A 12,559-nucleotide genomic window follows, 5' to 3' on the forward strand; every position below is an offset into this window, starting at 1 on the left:
TGTTAGTGGAATAAACACAAATCAGCAATTTGTGTCCTTTTCCTCATGACTAATCAACTTCACGAGCCACAAAAATGACACTTCAGAAAACTCTCTCAGGCTGGCCCAGTGGCGCAGCGGTTAAGTTCTCATGTTCCACTTCTCGGCGGCCTGGGGTTTGCCAGTTCAGATCCCGGGTGCAGACATGGCACCGCTTGGCAAAAAGCCATGCTGTGGTAGGTGTCCCATGTGTAAAGTAGAAGAAGATGGGCACGGATGTTAGCTCAGGGCCAGTCTTCCTCAGCAAAAAGAGGAGGATTGGCAGTAGTTAGCTCAGGGCTAATTTTCCTCAAAAAAAAAAAAAAAGGAAAAAAGAAAACCATCTCATTTGACTTGGGAACAGACAACTGGGCTCTCTGACCTGGGGTCAGGCTCTGAGGGTGTGATGGGAGCAGCTCCCACAGCGGCTCAGTGACCTTGGGGCCTGAGCGGGTTGGGGCTGGGGGCTGTGTCCATATGGAGGTGGGCTTCTCCCAGGTGGCACCGAGCACTGCTAAGTGTAGTCATTGGGTATGATGTCTACCTGAAGTAGACATCGAGTGCTGACCGCTGTCCTTCGTAGTTGTCTGTTTTGAAATTGATTTTGTCTAGTGGACCGATAAATTGGGACTCAGCGGTTAGCATCCACATTTCCCTCAGGCTATAGAATTGCTGAGTGGTCTCCCCTGGAACTGGCTGGGTGGCTGTGTTCAGGCGACGTTTCTAGGGAATCTGGCAGTGATACTGCATTTCCATGGTGCCTTCCTCCTAAGGTGCCACAGCCTATTAGTTTTCACATCCATTGGGCCATGAATAGGCTCCCCATTAGCGCAGAAAGTGAATATGAATAACACTGGAAAACTAGGAGTAGTTCCAGATAAACAAGAATGTTTCTAGGTAAAACAACGGAAGATTGATTTTAAGTATTACAGATTTGGTTTAGTTCAAGTTGAGATAATGATTTAAAAATCACTAATGAGATTTAACTACTTTAGCTGCGGCAGCTATGGTGGTTCCCTCTTGTTTGCTCCGTGAGTCTTGAGTGTACGTGATGTTTTTCGAAGGTAAATGCTAGACATTTGCAAGGAGTGACAGCTATTCTTTCAGAAAACTGAGCTTAGTTTCTGGTGTGCTGATTGAAGGAGGCAGACCTCTGTGGCTCCTGCTCAGCGAAGGTTGCCTGGCACTCCTAGGGCGTGACGCCAGGTGCAGAAGGCTCCGGGGTGCTTTGCTGCTGGGAGGGGTGGCTCGCACCCGGTTGCCCAAGAGAGATGTGAGGCCAGTGGAGAACTGGCGTAGGGGTGCTGGGGACTGGTAAGAGGCAGACGTGGGAGCCAGCTTGTGTGGCCTGTTCTGCTCTGGAGTGAGTTGTTGGATAGACCAGAGGCTGAGAGTGGGTGGTGGCGGGGGTGGTCCAGTAGTGATGGAGGGGCTGGGTGGGGAGAAGCTGGGGTGGGGAATGGTGGTATCCTAGGCAGAGGCATGCCTGCTGTGGGTGGGACAGACCTTGACTAGACGCGGGGAAGCAAGGAGGGGCGGCCCTGGGATGACCGCCATGCCCTGAACTGTGCCCAGAGGATAGTGTGGCCTTTGGCTGAGGTGGTTCATGTGGAGGAGACAGCCTCAGTTTCAGACGGTGTGAAATTTGAGGGGCCTTTGGCACATCCCTGGTGGGGTGTCCTGCTGCTGTGGGTTAAAGAAATGAGAACTTGGCAAGAGAGTGGGGTCCATGTTTGGGGTCCTCAGCATGCATAGACGAGGAGTGTGTCCAGCTCCAGGCTTGGGTGACCTCGGCGTCCACAGTGGGCACCCAGGAGTATCCTGTCGCTCTGTCAAACCTTTGCGTGCACGTGCCCTCCAGACTCAGGAAATCCTGTGAGGAAACGTGTTTCTTGAGTTCCTCACTCCTGGTTGAGATGCATATAATTAACAACATGATGTCTTTGAGCTTTTTATTTTGGAGTACATTTATTTTATGTAATTTTAAGTAAATATATGGGAACATTTTATAATTTTATTGAAAATAATCACTGTATGTATATAAAGTAAATTCTATAGAACCAAATCCATTTTTTTCTTGCTATTTATATAGAATCAAAAATCCTGGGGCCGGCCCAGTGGCGCAGCGGTTAAGTTCGCACGTTCAGCTTCTGCGGCCTGGGGTTTGCCAGTTTGGATCCCGGATGCGGTCATGGCACCACTTGACAAGCCATGCTGTGGTAGGCATCCCACATATAAAGTGGAGGAATATGGGCACAGATATTAGCTCAGGGCCAGTCTTCCTCAGCAAAAAGAGGAGGATTGGCAGCAGATGTTAGCTCAGGGCTAATTTTCCTCAAGAAAAAAAAAACCCAAAAACCTTAGATGCAAAAAGGCAGAGGAGAAATTTGTGTATAATATTCGTAGTCTCTCTGTTGTTTCTTTTGATTTTTCACCTGAGACTGTATGTAGGGAATTTTCCTGGAAGGTAGTTTCTGTGGTGCTGGCTGCATGTGCAGATGGTTGGTGCTTCGTTTGTCTTAAATCTATACCTGGAGCATCTTTTCTCAGACTGTTTGCAGACCACAGTGGTAGTATTGTTAGGTTGAAGTGTGAGTGTGAAGTGTGAGGATCAGGGGTGCTGGAGGAACGAGTGTGCTCACAGTGTGCACCAGGATCTTGGGTCAGACCTGGTGTGTCTGTGCTGGGCAGGGGGGCCCAGCCCGGCCAGGAAGGACTGGTCTCCTCTGGTGCTGCCTTCAGGTCACATGGTGCGTTCCGTGATTCCGTTTCTCTCCCCACTGGCTGTTGCTGCATTGTCGTCTTTGCTCAGTGGTTGGTCTCTGTCGTTGTCTTGTGCTGACTGACCTCACACTCTCACACGTGGGTCTGAGAATCCGACGACGATTGGTGCAGGAAACACCTGCCCCAGTGTGGGAGCTGCTGCATCCCAGTTTTACCCTGGAAACCTCTGCCAGGTCAGCGACATGTGGCCCGAGGCGCAAGGCTGCCCAAATCGGGAGGCTCTGGCCGAGTACACGGATAGAAGGGCGTGACCTTATGCGGTTGCCCATCCAGAAAGGCTGCGGGCGTGCTCTCCACCCTTCCGCTGTCTCACGTGGCATCATGGGCCCATATGTTGGTCCTCCGAAGCGGTTCTGCCTCGGGGCCACAGCCCCTGGGAGCAGGGACACGTGGTCACTTGGTCTCTGAGGACAGGTGCTCGTTTTCACTTTTAGTGCTCTTTGTACACCCGAGTGGGCTGTTCAGCGTTCTTCATGGCAGCATCGTTGTCTGCTTTGGATCAGTAAGTTGAGACTTTTGGCTTGGTTTTTCAGAAAATTCTGTTTAGTGTTACTTTTAAAAAATTTGTATTCTATTTTTGGGTTGCAAATTAAAAGTTGTTCTTAAGCTTTTTTCTATTACATTTTCCTGTTATAGTCATTTTAAGAGGCTTTTTAAAAAATGTGTATTTCATTTATGAAGTTAAATTCCCTTATACTTTTTAAACTCTACGCATGAATATATTTTATTCTTTTTAAGTAATTTATGTGTCTCTAATAAGCAAACCCTTCCTAAGTACTTGAAATACACAAATCTAATAAATTTAAGAGATAAATAGGGTAAAATTTTAGCTCATTTAAACATTCCAATACTCTCACCAGGTGTCTTAAAATTCTCTAGTACCTTTATATCAACAATCACGTGTGCAATATTAAATTATTCAGTTAGACATTTTCAAATGGCCCAGAAAGATAATCCGTTATGTACTTCAGATTACTCTAAATATTACAGATATTTAAATAATGAAACATACCTAGATTATTCCTGAAGTTAACCCAGAAGTAACCCTGGGCTTGATTTACTTTATTGTCCTCGTTCTCAGTTCAGAGGCCCCGCGCTTACAGACGCCCTCTGTGCAGAGCGAGCCGTCTCCTCTCCCCACGAGATTGCTCCTCAGATGGGAGCTGCTTCTGGACAGAGTTAGGAGCTGATCTGTCTCTAAGGGTCCGTGAAACGAGCCTGCAGGGCTGGTGTCCCCTGGGCTCAGATGTACTTTCCTCTCTGAAGGTGTCCCTGCTGACAAGGCCCGTCCTCCTGCCCCGCTGAGCTGTGGTGCTCTCCTTGCTCTCTGCCAGCCGCCTGCGTTCCGCGAACCTCCTCAGGCTCGTGGGTACCCTTCAGTGGGCACTTTCTTGCCTCTCTGTAGGAACTTGTACTTTTTTGTGTAATTTGGGGGCAGCTCTTAAGAAACTTTTTCACTTGATTTGAGTTGGTGGACTTCTGTCCTTCCAAATGTTTTCTTTCTGACAGGGTCATAACTTAGAGAACGTCTTTGGATTGGAGTACGGATCGTCGTACCCGCCTCTGTTTGGTGTGAGGTGCAGACAGAGCCGTGTTGTGACAACAGATGCTGCTACTTAAACCTCTCGTGCTGCCTCCACAGTCCTGTCCTCACAGTCTTTGTCTCCTGTGCCCAGTTGTCGCTGTGATCCTGAAGGCGCTGATCTACGAGGAGAAGCGGGGTGCCTGCAGTGTGGGCGCCAATGTCAGGGATGCTGCCTGCTACGTGTGCTGGGCCTTTGCACGTGCCTACGAGCCGCAGGAGCTGAAGCCCTTCGTGGCCGAGATTTCGAGGTAAAGCTTGTTAGGGTTGTGGGAGGATTGATCCATCTCTCTTGTTGTCCCTGGATTGCCTCCTCCTGGTGGCAGTGTGTGTGAGAGACAGCCGACATGGGGCCTTTCCCATAAGTGATGTGCCAGGAATAGTACTGGTGAGCTAATTATATGATTTTAAAGGATGGTCTATGAAAAAGAAGCAGCTTGGGATTATAATCCTTTTTTTGTGGGTAAGCAGTTCAAACCAAGTGTTTAGGAGGAATGTTCTGGAGGCTTTGGCTGGCCTGTGGTTAGCAGATCCTTAGATAAAGGTAATCTGCATCTTGAAGGTTGAGGAAGAAACACAGGTGGGCGACACGTGAATCCATCAGGTGAGTCTGTCTGTTCTACTGAGAGAGAAATTCTGGAAATTCAGCTGTTACCATCTTTACCTTGGAAGGAGTTCCTTGGGAATGCTCTGGAACGCTGGGAAAGGAAGCCTTCACGCTCTTGTTGAGGGGCTAGGTGTTGTACAGCCTAAGCCTACTAATTGTTATGGACACAGATGTCCACTTGTGACAACATTCACTAGCACGCTTATCGTCAAGACCCTTGAAATGAAAGTCAGTGCTCTTCAGAACAGCTCTGTGAGGTAGGAAAAAGTGTATTTTCTCTGGTTCCTGTGAAAGAATGGAAACCAGCAGGCTCTGGGCCCCCCCAGAACCCTGTGCAGACTGCGGCAGGCACGGTGCCACCCCAGAAGCCCGTGTAGACTACCGCAGGCCCGGGGCTCCCCAGAACCCCGTGTAGACTGCGGCAGGCCCAGGGCCCCCCCCAGAACCCCGTACAGACTGTGGCAGGCCCAGGACCCCCCCCAGAACCCCGTGCAGGCTGTGGCAGGCCTGGGGCACCCCCAGAACCCCATGCAGACTGCGGCAGGCCTGGGCTCCTGAGCTTGTGTTGGGGCTCTTGGCCCCCTGGTTTCAATGTGTGCGCCTCGCTGAGCCCCCAAGGGCATCTCGGCTCCTGTGATGTCATGCTTCATTTTCAGGATCTGATGTTTCTTTGCTTGTGAAAAATGCAAAACAGATGTGTCCCCAGTGTAGTGAATTTTTACGTTAGCTTTTGTACTCTGATCCGTTATGTTTGGACTGAAATAAGTTCCTTTGACTTGAAGGAGGTCAGGTCTCATTTCCTGTTTATTAAGTAGCCAGAGGAAGGGTGCTGAGCACAGAGTAGCCACTGCATTAATCATGGTGCGTTACACTTACCTGACGACCTTTACTGGGAAATGGGTTTCAAAATTAAGCTCAGGCTTTGGGAGCTCTGTCCCACAGCCTTTGGGAGATGTCACGCTGAGATCCATGCTGACGCCTGAAGAGAGTGTGTGTGAGACCCGCAGGTCTCAAACCAGTTGCACAGCCCTACTCTCTGCCCCGGAAGCCTTCACTTCCTCCAGCTGGGGTATACCAGATCCTCCACCCAGGCGTTCCTGAGTGCCAGCAGCAGCTGCAGGTTCTGCCTGGCAAGCAGCACACTGTGAGGGAGCAGCCGAGGGTCTCTGGCCCCTGCAGCTCCTCCAGCATGGGTTCACTGGGCCTGGAGCGTCATTTTATTCTCCCTGGTGTTTCATCTCACCAGAGATTTCTAGGGTCGGGAGAGGGACCTCAGGCCTGTTTACTGACCAGGAAGTGTGGCCAAGGCCTGTATCTCTCAATCTTGACTTACATCAAAGCTAAGCCCACAGAGGAGCCTGAGGATTCTGAGCCCTGTTCCAGGAGATAACGTACTTCCAAGGAAGTCGTAAAGATGACTGACTCTTCCAACTCTTGTCCACCCTTGGGAGGGGAAGGGCGGAGCGAGGGACAGTGGTCTTGTGCAGATGTGGTTGTGGATAACAGCTGGCCTGAGGCTGGGAAGGCCCAGGGTGGCAGAGACCAGGTGCCTGCACCTCCTCCCTCACTCCTCCCCGAGGGCCCTGTCTGCTCCTGTTCTTCAGGGAGCTAGGGCCAGGCTGCCTGGGGAGACTGCCAGCTCCGGGGCCCTGCCCGCGGGCGTGTGTTCCCCTCTCCCATTGTTCTGACCGTGAGCTGGCTTTCTTGGTTGTTTAGTACGGCTTTAGGGAAGGTGCTTCCTCTGCTTTCTTGTCCAGCTCCTCAACTTTTTGGAAGTTGCTTCTGTAACTAGAGAATGAAAGCAAAAAAAAAGTATTTTTCTTATTGTTTATATCAGCAGTCACAAGACAATAACACTTGTGTAGATTGCTACTGTCTCATTCCGTTTCTGCGGCAATGCTGTGAGCTGGGTTATTCCCATTCCGCTGAGGACGAAGCAAGGGACAGTGCTGAGGACGGTACCCAACCTCTGAACCTCAAGTTCGCGTGCCTGATGGCCAGCAAGCCAAACACTGAGATGGACAAAGACTATTCAAATTGGCCAAGACAAGTAGGTGGGAGCCTGGGTTGTCCCAAATCTGCCTCCCCAAGAACAGAAAGGCGGGGTGGGGGTGGTTTATAGAGCTGAGGGGCTTCGGGGAGACAAAGGAGTCACTCCCTAAAGGCCCCTGGGCAGTCTGACTTCCGGGCTTCAACAGCTACTGAGGGCCGGCCCTCTGGTGATGGCCACCTCCCTGAGGACGTTCTCTTCTGCAAAACAAGCTCACTCCTCGAGACCCAGTGGCCCCTTGAGTTAAACAGGAAACCAGCAAACTGGTTTAATACCTACAGTGACCCTCAGGTACCGGGCTTCGAGGATGCCTGCCCAGAGTCTCAGGGCTGATGGTGCTGGTTGGGCCTGGAGCCGTGGCAGATGCCTGGGCCCGTCTCTGCGCCACTGTACGGTACTGCCTCTGCTGAGAAGCCCCGACCACCCACTGTGAAGGCAGACATGCGACTGTTCAAGAGAGCCTGGCTCCTTAGGTGCCCATTCTCGTTTCAAGGTGGAAATAATCCTGACTCAGCCCTTTCTCAGTTTCACTTTCGTCTGAGAGCTGTAGACTTAGAGGGAATCTGTGCCTCTCCTTTCTCCAGGGACCTCCTTGGTCCAGCCTAACAGGAGGAGCAGGGCCAAAGGCTGAAGTGTTGGCAGAGGAGACTGGAATGGAGTAAGGCTTTGCCCACCTGGAGGGTGGGAGCCCCGCACATCCAGAGCCGGCACTGGAGAGAGTGGCTGTCCCGCAGTCCTCTGCCCCAGGAAAGTGTCTCACCACACCAGAGGTGTGAGCCTCAGAGCGTCTCTCTTCGCTGCCACCTCGAAGAGAGAGACGATCTTGGCAAATGGTCCCAAGCCCTAGTGTCCCCACTGCTGCATCGGGCCCGAGAGAAGGGTTCGCCCTGGGCCTGGGCTTTGGGAGGGACACTCTTTAACCTCTGCTTCTGCAGCTTCAGAACTTAGCATAGCAGCACGAACCTCGATGGTGACTTCATGAAGCGAAAGACCCCTCTATGAAAGGGGTTGCTGATCAGTTCTCAGCTGGCCTTAGCATGATGTGGGTGTGAAAGTAGATGGTGGCCTGATTCTGTGACTCCAGGCGTGGGTGATCACTTGCCCCGGGGACCCTTGGACACACGCCTGCTGTTCAGGCTGCACCGTGACCTGACCAAGCTACCCTCACGGTTGGAGCTCTGCATCCCAGCCTGAAGTGGGTCGAGTCTTCATGGAGGCTGGAGGGCACCACTCCACTATCCAGGAAAGGGAAGGCAGGTTTGGGGCCACTGAGCTGGCTCCCCACAATGAGGGTCCTGCCATGTGATTCGCTTTCCGTGGGAGGGCCTGAGGGGAGAGGGCTTTGAGGAGGCCAGTTCCTGCACTGTGTGGGCCCATGCAGGTGGCCGGGGTTGTTCTGCCGTGTCAGAGTGAAAGTGACTTTGCAGATCTGCTTGTAGCTGAGAGGGTGGGACCGAGCCATCCCCTGGGGGGGTCCTGCGGAGATCTACAGGGGACCCCTCCATCCCCTCAGGGGGCCTGCCAGTGTGTCTGGTAAGTATGGCTGTGTCTGTACTGAATGGGAGGTATGGAGGTGGGTGTCCAGGACACTGACCTTTCTGAGCGGGGACTTATTTTAAGACCTGTATCAGGCCTGAGGGGCCAGCGAACAATTATCCTGTGATGGTGGCCAGCGTCTGTCTGCAGAAACCCATATGGTTCCACTTGGGTCCTTTGATCTTGGTGGAGGTTAAATTTCCTTGACTTCCTGGGCATGCCTGAGGGTTGCTAATGAGTTTACTGCGAGTCACACATACCGAAACCACCAGCTGGCAGGGAAGCCCGGAGCCTCCTGCTTCATAGCCTTTCTGATTTCTCCTAATTAGCCCTGGAGTGCATGGCCTCGTGGAGTCTCTGCTGAGAAGGCCCCTCTTGTCCCCGTCCCAGGCTCGGGTCAACAAGTGCCCTTTGGAGCCCTGCTGGCAGGTTTCTCAGTCCAGTTTGGCAGGTTCTGAGGGAACCTGTGTACCAGTCCTTCCTGGTCCACCTAGACTGCAGGTGTAGGGGCAGGGAGGGGCCTGGGAGGTGAGTCACGGTGCCAGGCGAGCCTGGAGGACGCTGCGCGCCTCCCTGTCCCAGGAGTATCGGTTGGGGTGTGTCCTTCGAGATCCACCTCTCTTGGTTTGTAATAAGTGACCACATTTTAATTGTCAGCTTTTAAGCCCATTAATCTTGGCACCTGATAAAATCTTGATGTCTTTAACCATATTTCATGAACTCTTCAGTGGATCCTGCGAAAGTAGACAGTTGAGATCAGCATGTAATTCTGTAAATGAAGTAGGAACGTCTGGTGAAAAGAAGGAGGGCAGTAGCAGTGCTGAGGATGCAGGGCTGGGCTCAGCGAGGGCACCCACATGGAGGGAGGGCACACTGGGGCCTCCTCAGACAGCACGGAAGGGGGTGGACTCAGGGCTGGTTGTGCGCTTCTCCTAAAGGAACTTGGAGGAACTGTTCTTCACCTCATCACGTGAATATGTGCTGATCCTGTCTGCTTTATAAATGTCACAAAGGAAGTTTTTAGGTAAATTAAATCATGTTTTGAATTAGTGTTGGTAAGTTTTGAAAACCTGCATTTCCTAAGCATTATACACAGACGGATTAAGAGCTGGAATAATTATTTTGTGGAAAAGTAAATAGGGCTTCCTGAAAAGCCAAGTGTAATTTAGGAACAATGAGACACACAAAGTTAAAATGGAACAGGATGGCTGTGCATTATCTAGAAAATGCCTTCTCACCAGTAATCAAAAGGTAATTTGCAAAAAAAAAAAAAAAAAAAAAGAGCCCTCGTTTTTGCCAGCATGTGCGTTGGCCGTCACCTTCTACCGATTTCCTCACCTGAAACTCTTTTGTAAGCCGAGCTCCTGTTGACATCAGCCTGCAGGGCCCCTCCCGCGCCAGGGGCAGCGCGGACTCAGCCTGCAGAGCCAGCCCTGCGAGCAGAGCAGCGTGGGCAGCCTGGGGATTGGCTCCTAGATCTCTTCCTCGAGGGCAAGATTGTCCTAAAAAATCAGGAAGTGGCTAGTGTTGCTCAAAGCTACGTCTTGTTCTCACTCAGCGTCTTGTTCTCACTCAGCGTCTGTTGAGGGCAGACTTCCAGGGGAAGATAACCCTGCTGTTTTCAAGAAAAGTTAAGTGGCGTTTACTGACCAGAGTGTCCCCATCTGTCCACCTGGTGAATCTCCTCTCAGCCTCCATTTCAGCTCTACTGTGACTTACAAATGCTGTAAAAGTTCTCGTTTCATCCTGTGTTAACTGGTGTGAGGTTTGATTCTCACGACTTAGGGGAGGAAAATTCAGCCATAGGCATTTTACTCAAAAAATTGTGATTTACAGTTTTCAAACAATGTGGATGGATAATAAATTATTAGTCTGATATTTAAAAAATTTTGCCTTTGAAATGACTAGATTACTGTTACTTAAGGTAAACATAGTATATTTTGATTTTTATTGCTATAAAATATTATACAAACTAACAAAGATTGAGTTTGGGGGAAGACCTGCTCTTTGCTGATCCTGCTAAAAACCAGACGCCTGGAGCTGGGGCAGGTCAGGGCACGCAGCTCCCCTCGCTCTGATAGGAAAGAAAGTCCATTCTGTTTGACGTAGACCATTTCTCTTGTTGGGAAACCTGATGAAGTATCGCATAAACTTCTGCAGCGAAAGCAAATGGAAGGACACCTGAGACGCGTTCCAGCCCCACAGATGACTGTGTGGCCGGCCCACCGTGGGGCTCTTTACGGCCCGGCCAGTCTCTGAAATGGGAAACGAAAGTGCATGACTCATGCTTGGCCTGGTCTTGCTGAGGAGAACTGAGGCACACGGGGAAATTGGGAGCCTTCGGAAGCTTTTGTATTTTATTTAACCAGTATTGTCATACCTGTTTTTAATTGAAACATACTAGTATTTCTAGATAAGCCAGTTTTGTTCTGAAAGTGTGAAATTAGAGTAGTTTTAAAAATTTAGTCCAAATCAATGTTAAAAACCTGTTACGTTTATAAGTATATGCACAGTTGATTTGTTGAAGTAAGAGTCTATACTTTTAAAAGCTGTGTTTTTTAAGTGGCATTGTTATATTTGTTCTGCTGCGTTCTGCAGAGTTTGGTAAATATAGATAAACCAGTAATTATTTTAAGCCATTTACTTGTGAGTGCAGAAGCCCACCTGACTGAAGTGGGTGGGGCCATCTGAGTGCCCTGCGGTCAGGTGTGCAGGCTACAGCCGCGCAGTCCCCTCGGAGCTGGCCTGGGGCTGAGCTGGGCCCATGTGTGGCTGTGTTGGGCGGCCTCGCCTGCCATCTGTGTGAGCTGTGTGGGAGGTCTGCTTCTTGTGCCCACACGGCAGTGTGCCCTCGCTATAAAGGAGACAGGAGGGATCTCACGCCCTAGGTAGACCACTGCGCGCCGTGCACAGTTGTTTCTGCTTCGTGTTACTCAGAAATAGCGCCCCTTCTAGGGCTCCCATAACACACAGTCTCTTTAAGAATCATTGCTCTGTGGCCAGCAAACACAGGGACTGAGATGTATGGACTGGCCTCACCACAGCTGCCCGACCAATTAGAGCTGCTGGGGTTCCGCAGACCCACCTGGGGCTGAACACAGAGGAGGGGTGCTTGGAGGTGAGTGTGAGCACGGTTTCACATGGTTCTCATTGTGAGAGGGGCCCTGCAGGTGGCGGGGCGGCCCGAGCTTGGCCTGCGCCCCTCAGGTGACTAGCAGATAGCTGTGAGAAAGAATGTGAAGCCCCTTCCGTGTGGCTGTCAGCTGTGGTTTTAGGTGAGGGGGCTGGAGGGAAGGGAAGTAATACATACAACAAAATTAGAAACGAACCCAAACACAGTCTTCTATTAATATTTTGGCACAACTGCAACATGAGCTTAAAGACTCGAAGCTCAGTTGTCTTTACTCAGTTCTACAGAGCAGGTGCACCCTCAGACTGGGCTCCCCTGATGGCTTTCACTGCTCTGCACACCTGCACTGCACTGGTGGGTGGCAGAAAACATGACTTGTGATTTTTCTTAGTGGCTTTGGTTGCACCAAGAAAAGCTCGGTTGAAATTGGACTCAGCCTGCCCTAAGCAGGGTCAGAGTGTCCACACACGGGTGGCCTGGGAGTCCGAGGGGGCCTGGGCCTGATCCAGGGACACTCTTGGTCTGGCCACCTTAGAGGAGTTGTTTAAACTGACTCATAACTTAGCAGTGAGTCATTACAGGGATCATGGCCAGCTTGTAGGGTGCCAGGTGATTTTAAGTTTCTTCTCTGTATTTGTTCCGTTCTCTCCTCATTAATCAGTGTTCCATAATTTAAAAATTGTAATTTACAACAAATAAATTGACAGGAAATTTCAAGAATTCAGTGTAAAATGTGAATTTTTGATAGTATTACCTGGACTCAAAGTCAATAAAGACAAAAGTCCACATTTTTCTTGTCAGATGTAAAAGGAAAGCAGAAATTCTTGGTTAATCTCTTTTCCTAGATATGAT

General features: G+C 50.4%; 1 protein-coding gene across 7 annotated transcripts in view; it reads left to right on the forward strand.

The window, feature by feature from the left end:
• The window catches only part of TBCD (tubulin folding cofactor D), a 190,006-nt gene that overhangs the window by 99,205 nt on the left and 78,242 nt on the right, over window positions 1–12,559 (forward strand). For all 7 annotated transcript variants that reach the window (XM_046676423.1, XM_046676424.1, XM_046676420.1 and 4 more), the window contains exon 14: window positions 4,479–4,635. In XM_046676423.1, coding sequence (XP_046532379.1) covers window positions 4,479–4,635 — 157 coding nt within the window. The remainder of the gene's footprint in view (window positions 1–4,478; window positions 4,636–12,559) is intronic.

The sequence above is a fragment of the Equus quagga genome, chromosome 11 (genome assembly GCF_021613505.1).
Source record: "Equus quagga isolate Etosha38 chromosome 11, UCLA_HA_Equagga_1.0, whole genome shotgun sequence".
Classification (NCBI taxonomy): Eukaryota; Metazoa; Chordata; class Mammalia; order Perissodactyla; family Equidae; genus Equus; species Equus quagga.